The following is a 16715-nucleotide window of genomic DNA, read 5'->3' as shown; positions in this document are numbered from 1 at the left end:
TGCTTGTGATTTTTTGGCCTTTCCGGCCAGCGCAGCCTTTCAGGATTAGATGTTTGATAACAAGAGGCTATGAACTGACATCACTTTGCTATCTGGTTACAGCCAGGCATGTGAGACGCAGGACTTTGCAATTCTCCTGCTTTCCCAAGAGGGTAAATGCTCACTGCCAGCTAGTGTTTAAAAAAAAAAAAAAAATCCAAAGTGACATTTAAAAGCCTCAGAAAGTGGATGATTTCTGCACTTTGATGTGTCTTTACAAATGATCTCATTTGAGACAAAAAAAATCCCTTAGTTCATAACCAAAACTATTACCGGTTGGAATTTCACATGCTTCCAGTGCGGAATTGGTCACTTCCTGGGAATTTAGTGAAAAATTAAGTTTCTGGGATTTTGAAATGTCCTGGAACAAGTTAAAAAAACGGTTGTGTGAAATTTTACAAACATTTTCTCCTCGCTGTGACGCCATGGCCTCTTTGAGGCAGCAGCACGTTTCACAGAGGGACTAGAACTGGAATAAGGGTGGGGTGGGGTGGGGTGGAGGGTTAGATTGCATGGCGCATAGGGAGGAAGTAGCCAGTGCAGGGGGCAGCCTGGGAGAAGGTAGGGTAGGAAAGGGTGGTTAGAACTGAAGGAGGAGGAAGACTAGCAGGACGTGAGAGCAGAGACATAGCCGGGGCAAAGCCTTGAAGGTAAGGAAAAGCTAGAACTGCAAACCTGCACAGGCACTTGGACCCTGGGCTCGGACTAGCGGTTCTTGTCCAGCGAGGGTATTTCTACAAGGCAGCTGGGAGGTGCGGTTCCCAGCATGGGTTGTCCCTGCACTAGCTTTGCTCAAGCGAGCAATGCTGACAGCAGCAGTGCGGCTGCCTGAACACATACCTAGGACGGTGGGCTAGCCCAAGCCACCACCCGTGCTGCAACAGCCACTCGCACTGTGGCTTGAGCAGAGCTCGTCCAGGTACGTCTACCCGCGCTGGGAATTACACCCCTCTGGTCGTGTCTGTGCTACAGCTGAGAAGTATTGATGCAAATGGAAAACCCCGCTAGCAAACACTGCCAGAAGAACGTTAACTTCACTAGCATGTGCGTAACACCACCACGGCCCAGTGTGTCAGCCCTTTGTCAGGCCAGTAAGCACCAACAATGCAAGAAGTGTCTCAACTTGATATTCATCTATACAGGTACATCTGTGGCTCCCACCACCGGAATATTGAGTACCTCACACTCTGTTGTATTTATCCTCAACACCCTGGTGAGCGCGGGCAGTGCCAGCATCCCCATTTTACTGATGGGACACTGAGGCACAAAGAGAATAACCTCTCTGACATGCCAAAGGTCACAGTCTGTGGCAGAGCAGGGACTTGAACCCCAATCTTCTGAGTCCCAGGCTGAGTTCCAAGACCACATAGGTATAAGTTTGCAAAAGCTGAATCCAGAACCCAAACGCCCGCCACATCTGGAAGAGTTGGAGGCTTGCTTTGGCCCGCTCTAGAAAATTACAGGGTTATCTGCAAAATATGGATTGGGTTCAGATTCCAAACAATAGCAAAGTTTGGATGGAGGGTTCTGATTCTGGACCCACTTCTCTTCTGAACGGACTATGAATCGGCTGATAAAGGAGCCTGCTGGAGGCTCTAATTGCTGCAGTATATCGGTTATTCAAGAGGCTATTGAAGTTTAATACAGCAAAGGCCTTTGACCTGAGTTGACCGAGACCATCTGACACATTCTGGATATGAGCAGAAATCTTGTTACTTTTTAGCCCCGCCCAGTCTGACCCCAAGTGGGTCACTGGGAAACTGGCTGCTGAGAAGTTACAGGAGCTCAGGGGTGTTTAGTGTCACACACTCCTGTCTGAAGGGGAAAGGGAAGGAAATGGTTCTCCTGGATGGGAAGTGGGCGACCAACATCTTCAAACCAGAGTGGTTCTTGGAAAGCAGGCGTCTCTCCTTTCTCAATGTGTGGGTAGGCGCTGCGACCATCAGCACAGGAACTCGCCTCCCTCTGTGCAATTCCAACCGGCTGCTGGCTGCAGGATCCTTTAGAACTTTTTCTATTTAAGCCAAATACTTGCTTAGAAAAATCAGCTCCACAACCTGGCCAAGACAAACCTCAGCTACTTTGGCAGTGAGAGCAGGGCCTGAAGGGTTAGCTGAGGAAACTTCTGATGCTGGGCTATTCACAGGTTTTATTTGGATGCTCACAGAGCTGTAAGGGATACATAATCTTAACCCAGTGAGCACCTAGTATCCCTGAGAAAGTCACCGTCACATCTGGGTCCTTTAGTGGACTTCAGAAAGTGGTAGTTCTTAGTAAAGGTGTATCTGTCTCAATGGCTTCTCACATGCAGCCCTCAATGGACTTGTACCTTCCCCACAGCCTGCCACTCGTGCTTTGCTCTCTCATCCTGCTGCCCAGCTCTCAAGATTCCCTTCTGGGGGGCAGTGCAGACTTCAAGACTCCTGAGTTTCATTCCCAGCTCTTCCAAAGGCTCCCTGCAACACCTCGGATAAGACACTTAGCCCCTCTGATTTTGCACCCCCACTTGCAGAGCAGAGATGAAAATACTTTCCTAGCTTCATCAGGTGCTTTGAAATCCTGAGACGAAAGGGATTAGACAAGTGCAGAGTGCTGCTATGAATCCAACGCTCTATCCAATATAGATTTTAAATTCTCCTGTCTGGATATTTGGCTTGGATTATATGCCAGAATCGACAGTCCAGCTACATTTGGACAGAAAATATTCCTAGCAACACTGGCTTGCGTCTTTGCACACAGTTGTAACTGAAGTGGAACATGTTACAGTTGAGGGAAGCCATATGGGATGATGGGGGGATATAACCAACTTAAATGTATCTGCTAACTACACAATGTTCTCTTCCCAGCAGTTAGCAGTGCTGACTGAGACCTGGATCTGATTTGAGGAGGCTGGTTCTCCCCAACAATCAGGGATGCATTTCCTAAGACACTTTGTGTGGTAAATATCACATGGGGGAAAGCTGCCTCCAAGTGGCTTTGACATACCCTAAGAGACTGACCTGTTCCAAAGAACTAAAATTGGCACTTAGAGACCCCAAAATGTCAAGAATTGGGTTACTTTTGCATTTCCTTTGTTAAAGGAGCAAGGTTTCTATATTTGCTCTATTTTTTTCATCCCCAGCTGCTGGTGTATTTGGCTTGGAGCATTGCGTGGTTGTTCCGTGTATAATGCACAGTAAGTGGCTGCATTCCCAAGTCCAGCTTTTAGCTCATAAAACAAACACTTGCATTCACACGGATTATTGTTTGCATTTCCCTCTTCCCTTCATTTAGAATTGTTACATCACCGTAGCATGGCCTCCCTCTGGACAGTTTCCACACAGATCTGGCTTTGCTACACGGGTCAAACTTTTAAGGGTAGAATTCACCCCTGTACAACAGGCTAGCACAAGGGTTATGCACCACTCCTGTTCCATCAACAGAGGGCTTAAGAATGGTCTCATGTACGCACAGCGGGAACCTGATAATGGTGGGGACCTATAAGCACTACTGGCCCTCTGCACAGGTGTGAATTTCACTCTAAACTAAACAGTGCCATGTGACAGATCAGGAGCCTGGAACTCCTTTTATGTCTCCACAGAACAAGTAGACCACGTGCAGTGGCAGGGCACGCTTCCTTCATGTCACCCCACCGCCGGTCCTCAGCTCTGTTCTGGAAGGCCCACCTTAGAAGTCAGAGGATAGGTCCATCTTCATCCTCCATTCATGTCACCTTCGATGTCTCAGGGCATCGGCAGTGACCTTTCACCTCCAGGACACCAGTCCAAATCCAGCCCAGGGTGGTGGCAGCTGAACGGTATTTTCCATGCGTTGGCTGCTTGATGGCCCATCTGAAAACAGTTGTTGACTCTCAGTGGAGCTCTTGGTCCGCAGAGCAAAAGCCACCCTTACATTTGGGTAGCCCTGGAGGCATTCCTGCCTGGCTACTTCACTGCTGCCTGTGGCAAAGGCAGGAAAAACTTCTGCCTTGTAAACGGACTATGCAGTATAAAGGATTATTAATCTGCTGCAGCATTGGGGAACATCACAGTCCAACCTGAGACAAAGAATATCTGCCACCCCAGAGCTTCATCTCTCTCAATAGCACATTACTCCTTGTCATCAGCTTTTGCTGAAGCCTTACAGTTATTCCTAGAGGGGAAAAGAAAAGAGAGAGAGAGAGAGAGATCTGCCGTTTAGAACATGAGCTGAAAACAAGGTCTTCCTCTAGCAGGCAAAGGAGATGGAATATTTTGCTAAAGGGTGGATTTGGAGCAGCAGCTCAGAAGCATCCACCATAGCCTGGCCCTACGAGGGCTTCAGCCACACCAGAAGCTCAGTGGTCGGTCAGCGACCGGCACTATGGGACTGAGAGGACACAGCAACATTCACCAATGCATGAGGGGACAGTGTTGAAAAGGGGGCAGAAAACTGCTCGCCAGACTCACCCTATAGCAGATATTATTGCTGCTGTACTTTGGCCAGCTACATTAGTACTTGACCTGTAATTCTACCCGTGTATCAATCCAGGGTTACATTCACACTGAGGGAAACAGTATGGTCCAGTGAGCACAGACCTGGTAATAAAGGAGACCTAGGTTTTGTTCTGAGTTCTGCCTCTGTGTGATTTGGGGCAAATCATTTCACCTCACTGGGCCTCAGCTTTGCTCATCTGTAAAATAGGGAGAATGGGCCAGATTTCCCAGGGGGAATGGCTGGCTATTGAGCACTTTGGAAATGCTGGCCCAATGACACACTGCCACATTTGGGATAGGAACGGGGCAGGAGGGGAGGGGAGGGGGAGGGATGGGACGAAGGAAAATGCCCGACACCTCTAGAGCCGCCAGGGAATCTTTGATGCTGGGAGGAAATGCTGTTGAAAGCCCAAAGATCTCAATGGGAAAGTAAAATACAAACAAACAGACAACAGGCATTAAAATCCCAGTCAGTAACAAATTGCTAGGATTTTCTTGGGTTGTTTCTTTTTGGGGGGGAGGGAGGGACGAGTACTGTAGGACAATTTGTACCAGAATAAAAAGAAACAACATTCTTCCCCAGATAGTGGAAGATTCTGAAAAGGCAGAAGAACAAACATTGCTAATAACCGCTGAGAAGTCGGAAATGCAGATGGAGAAGAAAAAACAAAATGAAACAGCTGCCCTCAAAAAAGCTACTCAACAATTTCATCCATTTGTTCAGAGCATAAAAGCAATGGACAGTTAAGCCATCTGGCTAAGGGGATACAATAATAGGCTAGGTAGTGACTTTCAACTTCTGGTCACTGGATAGGGTCATCGTAATAGCTGTGTATCATATTTACTTCTTGTATATTAGTCAGCCACTAAGTGTCTGTGTGCCACATACAGACTTCTAGATAGGGTGTTGTCCCTGGTAAACGAGAGAGACAAAATTGGAACTCAAGCTCTGTGGTGGACCTGTTTGTGTGATGAGGCCATTTTCTTTAACAAATGCTCCCTGTTTAAGGATGACTGATTCCACACATCATGCTAGTCACCAAGAATCATTTGCCCTCTTATGCCTGGCTCAGAGCCTGGAATGAGTTTGGTGTTTCTTAATTTCAGTTTTTACTTTCAGTTTTTTTCAGTCCTCGTATCAGGGGAAATGGGATCCAGTGGTTACAGCATGAGACTAGCTTGCAACCCTTTCCCCAACTGAAAAGTGAAATGTATCTGCTTCATTCACACTGGTGTTCTGGGTCTGATTTTGAAGGCACAAAGTGCTTGGCAATCAGGGATACCGTACCTCTGATGGACGAAGGGCCGGAGCAAAGCACAATGAGGCCAATGGAAAGCCTCCCATTAACCAACTTCAATGAGTTTTGGATCTGGCCCTTGAGAGGCTTCCAGTTTCCAGGGCTGCTTTTCCCCCCCACCAGCACTAAATTCACATATTAAGAGCAAAGGGAGGGCTGTGTGTGGTGGGGAGATTCCAAGAAGGGCACTCTCAGAGGAAAGCTTAAAGAATGTCTGCCTGTCACGATATCAGCATCTTCTGATGAGCGGGGCAGGGGGAAAGGCTGAGAAATAAAGCAGGCTTTGTACTCCACTGGAAATAATGAAAGCCATTTACAGAGCTCTTACAGACATTTGTGAACCAGCTGTTAGCCCAGGAGCTAGGTCAATGCAAAGGCACAGGTGGCTGTTCTCGTTTAGAGAGATTCTATCCAGTCCTGCTTTATACTGGTGCTTGGGGTCTATGTCAGGGAATCGCACCGATGTCATTGTAGTCACGCTGGTGTGAGTTCTCCTAGTCTACTCTAGACAAGCCCCAAGGATCAGGTATTCCAAGTATCAATATAATAAAGCCAACCCTATTTAACACATGCTCCTGCAGGTTTTAATGGTGTTTCCAGGGCAGGAATCTCTTGACCATGCAGAGAGTTTTTCCATTCTATAAAACTGGAATTTCTTACAGTCCCTTTGACAACACCATGACCACTGCGAAGCACTTCCATTGCCTTTAAATTAACATTATTGCTTGTCTGCATTAGGCGTTTGCCCTGGGGCAGCAACGCTGAAATGGGGGCAAATCCTCTGAGTCTACAAGGCCTTAGAAGAGGCAGGAGGAATCGGAATGAGATTGTGTCCTCTTGCTGCCCAGAATGGAGGCAGGTTTGCAGAAATGACTTTCCGTGCAAGACCAGCTGCACAAAAACTGCAAACAAAATCAGTTGCCAATTCAAATACCAGGCTCCCAGCTGGATGAGAATAGGATTTGCCAGGAAAAATAGAAGAGCACGCACAAAAAATACTAACTCAGCCACTTTCCTCTTGCAGAATTTCTTGAGGCTCTTACCCTCAAAGTGAGAGTTGCGGGGGCTAGAGCAATGACAGGGGTTGTTCTGAGGACTCTTCTGTGGTTTTGTCACTGGGTACTCTACTCACCGCTCAGTGGTGCCCCCTTCTGGCAATTCCAGGGATTAGTTCCACCTGGTTCAGCGCCCCCTTTCTTCTCTTCCACCATTGGAGCTCTCCCCCAGCTCACGGAGTCGCAGTACAGCTGCTTCATGACTTGGGCCCTCCAGCCAGGTCACACTGTGATTTCCCCTTTGGGCTGGGCAGGAGTGGAGGGGGGCAGGACTTTCAAAGTCTCTCAGCACCAGCAGTGTCGGGCAATCCTCAGCCCACTGCCCTGACTACGTCACTCCAGCAGGGAATCAGGCAGTTGCCCCATTCACTGCCCCAAGCAATGCCACTCTGCAGGGGATGGCAGGGGAACCGAGGCACACTGTCTACTCTGGGTTCCAGTCCAGGGCCCCATTGTGAGCAGTTAAGGCCTGGGACTGCACCACCCTTACTGCTCTCTTCCCTGGGGACTGCTTCCTACCATGCTTCTTTTCCCAGCCTTCCTAGTCAGCCCCTTCTCCCTCAGGCCTATGAGATAAACCCTTCCTCATGGGTTCCTTCCTATCCCCTTTTCTCAGGGGTTCCTACCTCCCCTTCCTTCTCCCTTTCCTCAGGGACAGAGACTGCAGGTTTCCTCCCTGCCATGCCCCTCGCACGGTCTCCAGCCTCCTGGCTTCATAGAAGCACTTCCTGTCCCCTCACAGGTGAGCCTTCTTCTAATTAGTGCCTTCCACACAGCCTAAATCTCCCCCCTGTGCAGCTTAATTGACTGATTGGGCCCTCCTGGCCTAACTCAACTCTTTTTTTGATACACTCCATCACTAGGGTTGCCAACCCCCTAGGTTTCCCCAGGAGTCTCCCAGAATCAGGCCCTATCTCCTGGAGGCTACTGAAGCCAAACTGGGAGATTTTAGGCGCTGAAAGTCCAGCGGCGCAGAACAGCTAAGGCAGTCTCCCTACACAGCATGGCCCCACACCACTCCCGGAAGTGTCTGGCACGTCTCTGCGGCCCCTGGGACAGTCCCAGGGGTCTCCGTGCGCTGCCCATGCCCCGACTCCATGGCTCCCATTGGCCGGGAACTGTGGCCAATGGGAGCTGCAGGGGTGGTGCTTGCGGGTGGGGGCGGCACATGGAGCCTCCTGCCCCCCACCCAGGGGCTTCAGGGACATGCCAGCTGCTTGGAGCAGCGTGGGGCCAGGGCAGGCTGGGAGCCTGCACCCCGCACCCTCTCCTGCACTCTAGCCCTCTACGCCAGCCCAGAGCCCCCTCCTGCACCCACACTCCCTCCCAGAGCCCACACCCCCTACCACACCCCAATCCCTTGCCCCAGTCCTGAGCCCCCGCACCCAAACTCCCTCCCAGAGCTTGTATCCTGCACCCCCTCCCGGACCCCAACCCCCTGCCGTAGGCTCAACCCAGAGCCCCCTCCCACACTCCGAACTCCTGGGCTCCACATCCCCTCCCGGACCCCAACCCCCTGCCCCAGGCTCAGCCTGGAGCCCCCTCCTACACACTGAGCCCCTGGGCCCCACACTCCCTCCTGCACCCCAAGCCCCAGCCCGGTGAAAGTGAGTGAGGCTGGGGGAGAGTGAGCAATGGAGGGAGGAGGGTGGGGCCTCAGAGAAGCGGGGGAGGGCAAGAGTGTTTGGGTTTGTGTGATTAGACAGTTGGCAACCTTACCCATCACAAACCTTAACAAAGATTCCTAAAAACCAAGGAGAGAAGACGGACCAGCTCTTCCTCCCACTAAGCCAAACTGACAATGAAGGGAGGCCCGCGCCTCATTCAGCGATTAGTTGAAACATGCGAAACCAGTGTCAACTTATAAATTGCAGCCAAGATTTTCAAGTGACTAGCTGTTTTTGGGTGTCCAACTTGGGACACCTTAAGAGGGCCCAGCTCTCAGAGGCAGAGTACTCTGCACTGTCTGAAAAAGATGTCTCAGACTGAGCATCCGGCAACCGAGGCACCCAAAACCACTAGTCATGTCTGACAATCTTGGCCTGGATTTTGTAAGCCAACATGCTCCTTTAGCTGTGGTAGAGAAAAAACACCTTAAGAGCATTACAATGGTCCCTTTTAAAAATTCTGTTATTTCCCCTCTTCATGCGGTGAGTCTACAGCGTGTATTTATCTCAACTTGGGCAAATGAAACTAAAAAATATCAAAGAAGTCTGTTTCATTCTCGTTTATAATCATTTTCATGCCCACGATTTCAGAGCCATCCTATTTGGGTGGCAATTACTGCAGGGAAACGTGGATTCCTTTAGGAGGTGATCCTGCCAATGGTTAAGAGGAAGGATGACAACTCAGGAGCTCTTGGTTCAGTTCCGTGTTCTGTCACAAACCCTCTGTGTGACCTTGGGCCTGTTGTTTAGTCTCTCTGTGCCTTAGTTCCTCGTCTTTAAAAAGGGGATAATAGCATTTCCCCACTGAGGATGAAAAGATTAAAGCTCATGAGATGCTCAGATACTACCATGATGGGGGCCATGTAAGTACTTAAGTCAAGCATGTTCGTAACTACGCACGTGAGGAGAACTGTTGATTTCACTGCAACATTGCTACAGGATCAAAGGCTTCTACAACATAATTTAAATTCCAATATAGACAGAACATCCATGGGAGCTTTGGTACTGGGTTTAAGCTTTGGTAAGAGCTTGCTTTTCCAAACTCTAAATGTGGGAATAAATTTGAATCAGTAGGGCCACTGTAATGCAACAAAAAACATTTGTTTTCTGGAAGAGACTGGAAACCTGACCTGAAATGTTGGTTAAAGGGGATTATATATAAATCTCATTAGGCTATAGCATTAATCTGTCTCAGCTGCTGTCTCTTATTTTAAGTCTTATACCTTAAAGATCCCAATCTGGGATCTAATCTTTGCTGCCATTGCTGGAAGGTATGAAACAACATTTCAAGGGAAGACAGGCAAATGCAGAAGCCTCAGAGAACAAGCAGGCAACCCCTTAACCCGTTCATCGGAGTGCCTGCAGGTCTTGTCTTGAGGCAGATAGATGGTGGTAAACTGTATCTAACAAAGAGTTCATCAGGATCTGGAGCCTTTGACTGAATAAAAGGCCTCTCTGTGTTTTTTGTGTTTAAATGGGTGCTGGCCCACTGGCTAAAGCGATGTAATTGACCCTTCTCGGTTTGTTACCACTTACATGATCAGCAGCGAAGTGGAATATACTACTCTGGGCCTAAACTGGCTCCTCCCCTCAAACCCAACTCTGTCTGTCTGTCTGTCTCTGTGTGTGTGTGTGTGTGTGTTTTTTTCCAATTCCCTACCCTAGTCCCACCCAAATTGGAAAGGCCTGGCTGGCTTAACGACTTCTTCAGACATGGCTCAAGTTGTCAGAAGTCTCGTGTGATTGATTTGGGTGCTCTTGAGCCCCTGACCCCACCCTTGGGTTCAGCCTTGGACCTGCCCCCTGGTAATCTCTAGCTAAACTGAATGCCGATCCCAATCTCAGCATCACTTCTTGGCCCATCTCTGCCTAGCGGGAGGAGTCCTCTTGTCATACATTAGAGATTCAGCCCCCACTGTCTCTGTCCTGGGGCTGTCTTGGACCCCTAGCAAGAAAATAGCCTAGCAGGCAGCTGGATGACCAGGCCAGCCAGGCAACCTAGCCTACCCAGCAACAAGTCTCCCTGAGTCAGCAGGGTCACCAATGGAGGCAAATCAGTGCTGGATTCCCTCTCCCCCCAGCTACCTGGGGCCTCAGAAGCCCTCAGTTCAGCCCTGGCAAGGGGGCAGAGAGACCATAGCCCTTACCTAGTCCATCTCGGTCTCTTTCCTCCCAGAAATGCCTCAATCCTCCAGCTCCAATGGTTACTTCTTCTCCATGTTCTGAAGGAGCCTCACATGCAGAATGTCCCCTGTCCCTACTTCTCATCAGAATGACAACTTGCATTGCCGCAGAGCAGGGATTCAACAGCTGCACTGTTCCACAGACACAGAGCCCACCACGGATGTCGCTGGCCGATGCCAAGGTGCAGAGGTCGAAGGAGCCATCCCCACTTCAGCAGAAACCATTTGATGCTCTTTTATGCAGGGCAGTATCTGCCTCAGTGCACTAGAGTCCTGGCTCTTCCATACACTTCTGCACATGCTCGTCAACCATCTCACCACTGCAACCGCCAAGCTATGGCAAGGAGCTCCACAGACATGCACGATGGCCTTTAAAATGGGTCCTGTGCTCAGGAAATGGATTCTGGGGGTGGACAGCTCAGACTCAGAGCTGATAAAAAAGCCAGGACAGTAATTCCAGAAAGCAAACCTGCATTTCACACGCAGCCTGGAACAGTATTTGTGAGGCGAAGTTTGCGCTGGGGAATTAACCCCCTGCTTGCCAGCGGAGCTGAATATGAAAAGTATTGTCTACCAACCCCATCCAGGTGAACCGATGGGGGTCTGGTATTAATGGGCCAACGCAATGATGTTCATGCTGCAGGGGGAGGACAGAGGTTCTATCATGTAGTCAGGAATCGAGAACACTTACCTTTTATGTAGCGCTTCCAATCTTCTGGAGTGCTTTATAAACCTTAATCAATTCTCACAACCCAATCATGCATTTTAGAGATGGAGAAATGGAGGCAGAGAGGTTAAAGGACTTGCCAAAGGTCCTGGAAAGAATCATCATCAGAGTTAGGAATAGAAGACCCAAGGATTCTTTGGTTCCAGTCCTGTGCTTAGGTTGCTAGGCCCAAACCCTCTTCTCTATCTGAATCTGAATCCTTCCTCTGCCATCAAACGTCGCTTAGGGAATCTGCCTTTTCCAAGTCAAACCCTGGCCTTTGATAATCAGTCTTAGTTCTTCCTAATGGAAAAACAATCTTGATTTCTGGCAAACTGTGAATAACTTGATTATTTTTCCTAAATGGCAGGAAAGGCTGGATAAACTGATTTCCTCAAACCCCTCTGAAAAGCCACTTAGAAGATCTTCCTATCTTAAAGCACCACCAAAAGAGGGGAATGAGTGAAAATTGTACTGACTGCAGTCTGGTTCAAACTTTCAGTATAAGCCTACCAAATATAATAGACTGGAAAATGGTAAAAATCTCCACTCAGATTTCTTATTGAAGACTAAACCAATGGCAGGAAATTAATTTTATTGCTCCCTGGAATCCACCTATAAAAAGATACTCTAAAGCGCAGACCATACCAAGTTCCACCTCCACTCTGGCAACACAAAGGGTCTTGATCTATGCATAAGATCTGAAGAGCTTGGAAGGAAATTTTCATTGAGAAACCATTAAAGTTGAAGAAATGAATAAAAAATTAAAAGAGGGAAAACAGGAAAAAAAAATTTATTTGCTGCAAAATGGAAAGACATTTTCTGCAGCAGCTTGCACCTTGAAGGTTGAAGACTCTGTATTCTCACTACAGACAGCTCCCCATTTTCACAGGCCCAGCAGTGATCCAAGATACCTTCACCTCGGGCACAAAGAACTTTTTTTTAAAAAAACCAAGAAGTCAGAGATCCGCTGTATCCTTTTCTGTGTACGCTGACAAAGTCCAGCGTCAGAGTCTTCGAGATGAGTGTGACAGAAGCTGCACGATATGCAGTCCCCCAAGCAGCACAAACAGACGTCTGACATACAGGAGAGTGCATTGGTTTGTTTTTCCTTTTGTCAAACGATTGGTGGTTGCTGCAGCAGAGGCATACTTTTGAAAATGTCCTTTTAATGCTTAGTACCATATTGGATTTAAGTACAGCCTGTAAAATCATTAATTTACAGCAGAGAGCAGTAAGAGCAGCGGTCACTGATTGGATAGACTCTGACAGTATTGTACTTTGGGGACTGTAAAGCTTATTTTAATTACAAAGGAGATGCCCAGCACTCTTGATGTTATTTTTCCCCTAACTCTTCAGACTGATTTGGGACCAGCATTCTGATTTAGGGCCTGATTCAAAATCCACTAAAATTAATGGAAAAATTCCTCTTGGCTTTAATTGGCTTTGGATCAGACCCTGATAGGGACAGCGTCAGGTTCAAAGAAATCAGATTATTATTATTTTTAAAAGAAAAATATTCTGACCCATCTTAATCACACCTTAGATTATTAAAGAATTTTGGAAAGTCCATGGTGGAGTTTTCAGATGATCTTAGCACTGGGCTAACCATTCCCACTGAACTCCACAGCAGAATTCCCACTGCATTCAGTGGGAGCCGAGTCAGGCCAACAGGAAGTCCTTCTGAAAAATCCAACTGTAAATGTACTTCATGCTGTTACATGTGGATTATTTGCTTTCGGCATTTGTCCAAGCTTGGACAATAAAAACAGGGCTCGTCAATGTCACTTTTCTTTACAGAGGAGTCCCATTTGGCCATATTCTGTCACTCTTACGGTGAGTAGCAACTTACTTCATAAACAGCCCCATTCCACTGAATGGGATTATTTGAGGCATCAAGTACCGCTCAGAGGCAACGCATGGGGGTGGGGTGGGGGACATGGGGACCACGGGCCCCGCCCAGATTTTCTGCTTGGCTTGCACTGAGCATGCTCAGTTACACTGCTGAAGCCGGCTGTACCTCACATCATCGGCAGGCACTGGTGGTCTCTGGTACCACTTCCTATGAGAAAGGGTAATAGAAGATGGACATTCATAGTCGTTTTCACTTAGAACGATGCAGCAAACACAAAGGGTGGAGTGTTTATTAGAAAATCTGTTTTCTTGGGAATAAAATATAGTTCTTGAAACCTACGTCTTAGTTTTGTCAAAGCTTATTTTTATAAATAATCTACATTTGGGGGTTAAATGTGACCCAAGATTGTACCTTTGCCTGGAAAAGAGCACAGACATTGTAATAAACTCAACTGAGAAAGCATTCTGAGATATTATCCATACCAAGTGGGGACTGTGACATAAGAATTTCCTGGAACACTACGGCGTTACTACTAGGCAATATGTATTCCTGTAACCACTACACACGCTCAAGGATTCAAAACTAATTTGAATCCTTTGCCACCTCTTTGGTAATGAACGAATTTAAGAAAGAAACACTGTGTTCCAGTTGATTTTATGCACTGCTTTCTAGGTGTAAGAAAAGATTATACTGGTCTGCAGCATAACTGCATAGAACAAAGCTACATACAACACACACAGGGGAGCTCCTCAGGGAGACACCCTGAGAACCTAGTCACAGGTACGGGTGAGAGTTCACAGGATGGTGCTTCTTCCCAAATCAACTGGTTGGAAAACATGATGCAGTTGGAATCGAGCTGACCCCAGGATTTACACTATTGTTCACACATTCCTATTAATGTTCTATGGAATATAAGGGTCCTATTTTAATAAATTTTTCTGCCAAACAGAAAGAGAAAAACAAATTTCCTCTCCTCTGCCTTAGTCGTATTTTATTTTATATTTTTACATTTTGGTTGGAATATTTGACACCTGCCTTTGGCATTATGGGTAAAAAGCTCAAGAGTCTCTGGAATTATGGCTGCAAAAAAAAGGTAGATTGCTGGCAGAAGAATGTCACTTAGAGGTCAAAAATACGTGCTGCAACAATGTTTTCTTCAGTAAATGTTCACTACTTTATCTCTAAGGCACACGCTCTGTCTCTCTCTGGGAACATGTCAGTTCCAGACTCCTCCCGCCTGCCCAAATCCAAGTACCTTGTCATGCCCCAAAGGCTTGGTTCTGAGAGCACATTGTCTAACTAGCGTCCCCCACAACTGACAACCCTGCGGGAGAGCCAGGGGCAGTGCCTGATCCCACTGGATAGCGCCTTGTGTAAAGTGCGAGAGTATTGCTTTGCCACAGCCTGCTGGGGAATGAGAAGGACTGGGCCGCAGCCTGTCCTGCCAGAGCTGCGTAAGGCTGCAAATCAGATGCTGCAGAGAACTAGACAAGAGCGGGACGGCCTTTGAAATGTCTGCACATGAAAGCACTCTTTCCAGTCGTCGATTTCGTAGCCCCTCCAGTCGTCAGCACAAAGCACGGTGGCATCCGGTCAGTATTCCGCCTGGCGCCGTCCATGCTGGGAGAGGAGCACAGGGCGGGAGGGCTGGTTCCCCACAAGCTTGGTGGCTCACTCTCATTACGGGGAGAGCGTTTCCCCCACGACTGACTCTTGTGATTCACTTTCCCCCTTTCAGGATGGCTTCACAGTCAGACAAACACAGTGGATGGGTCATGATTCTCAACTAAATGGACACACAAAGGGAGAAGGAAAGTAGGAGTGGGAGGGGAGGGTGCAGATCCTCAGACGAAGATCTGAATCCTGTCCCGGATAGCCTGCCTGCAGATGGGGCAGACAGTCAGGGCCTCGCTGCACTCAAGGCAGGAGCCATGTCCGCACTGGAAGACCAGTTTGATTTGGTTGTCGATGCAGATAGGGCAAGTGATGCGCTCCTCCATCTGGCGGTAGCGGCTCTGCAGCTCCTCCATCAGCTTCCGCTGGTCGGTGGACTCGGCGCTAGGGCTGCATTCCACCTCTGTGCTGTCTGTGGGGAACAGGAAGCAAGTTAGTGGCTGGGGACTCTGCCTATTTCCTCCGCAAGCACCTTCCAATGCACTCCCTGTCCCTGTCTAGACAGTTTGAGAAGTAAGAGGTAAGTATTTTGTGAAAGGGTGGCCAGTGCTTCTCTCTCCTTTGGTTTGTGCTGAATTGTTAAGGGGCATATAAATTGTAGTCTGAGATGCACATCCTCCCACATCATTCCAGAAGCAGCTGCCACTACCTGGAAGTAGAGAAAAGTGCAGTGCTTGCAAAGAGCTGGGCACGCTGCTCCTCAGTAACTGGTCTGCGACGTGTTATGGCACTGCATGCCCTCACTACACTGAGTTTAAATTCCTGTCTGCAGTACTGTGTCAGCTCTCTGCTCTAGCTTTTCAGGCTATAGATTCAGAGCTGTGAAAGTTGGTAGAGAGCATTGTGATCTCCTGCACAACACAAGCCATAGAATTCAAGAGGGTGATTTAATTCTCCTTATGTGCAAAGTTCAACAGAGAAGAACTTGTAGAGATACTTGGTTCTAATTCAGATGAGATGAAAGAGCTCCGTGTACTAGGCAAATTCCAGCTGGGGTAAATAAATTCCACCTGCTTTCAGCTACAGATAATACTATTCACATTCTGTTCCTAAACAACTAGGTCATGTTGCTGTGTGCTTTTAAACAGATGCCCTGATTCACCCCAGAGGCGGTTGCATTCCAGTGGTGGGTGAAGTGACCACATCAGTTAAGTTTGTAAGGAATTTTTAGGATGAAGTTAGGGATAAATGGTGACGATGGTGTGGCCCAAGCCGGCTGACATCCTGCTGATATGCTCAAAAGCCTGACTGCTTCCATAAATCTCTTTGCTGCAATGGACTGGAATCTTTGCAGAGATTCCAACTCGGGAGGGCGGAGCCATTATATTTTCCTGTATTCTATATGGCTGAAGAATGCAGCAACAACAGGGCACTCCTGCCTATGGATGCTCCTAGGGAGGATTTCTGCCCTGGCCAGCTCTGTACATCTATATCATGTGACAGATTCTTGGCTCCTCTATACTTCTGTCGAGGCAGCCAGCTGGCATCAGGCCCATTTGCAAGATCACAGCCTGGTGCCACCCAAGTGAGCAGCAGCATGTTTGTCTTCAGTGACCTCTGCCAGAGGGGGGCAGAAACATCCACTCCCACATGTCCTGTTTGCCAGTGCTGCAGCAGGCGACATGGGTGAACACCATGGCTAGCAGGAGTCTGCTGCCCCATGGCATGGAACCAGCATGCAGCCTTCATTACAGTATTATTCCCTGTGCAGGAGATTGAATTCTGGGAATGAAAGGCACTCCCTGTATAAAACTGCGGAGATCCAGGCTAAGGCAGGAGAGGAA

The 16715-nt window shown here is 48.1% G+C and overlaps 1 protein-coding gene across 6 annotated transcripts in view; it reads right to left on the bottom strand.

Moving 5' to 3' along the window:
• Positions 1–14062: 14062 nt before the first annotated feature.
• The window catches only part of MIB2 (MIB E3 ubiquitin protein ligase 2), a 107979-nt gene continuing 105326 nt past the window's right edge, over positions 14063–16715 (bottom strand). For 3 of the 6 annotated variants that reach the window (XM_074975165.1, XM_074975166.1, XM_074975164.1), the window contains exon 19: positions 14063–15343. In XM_074975165.1, the coding sequence (XP_074831266.1) occupies positions 15102–15343 (242 nt within the window). In that variant the 3' untranslated portion in view covers positions 14063–15101. The remainder of the gene's footprint in view (positions 15344–16715) is intronic. The other 3 variants (XM_074975168.1, XM_074975169.1, XM_074975170.1) reach the window with 1 other exon arrangement.

This window comes from Natator depressus, chromosome 18 (assembly GCF_965152275.1).
Source record: "Natator depressus isolate rNatDep1 chromosome 18, rNatDep2.hap1, whole genome shotgun sequence".
Classification (NCBI taxonomy): domain Eukaryota; kingdom Metazoa; phylum Chordata; order Testudines; family Cheloniidae; genus Natator; species Natator depressus.
This window is presented reverse-complemented; position numbering and strand designations above follow the sequence as displayed.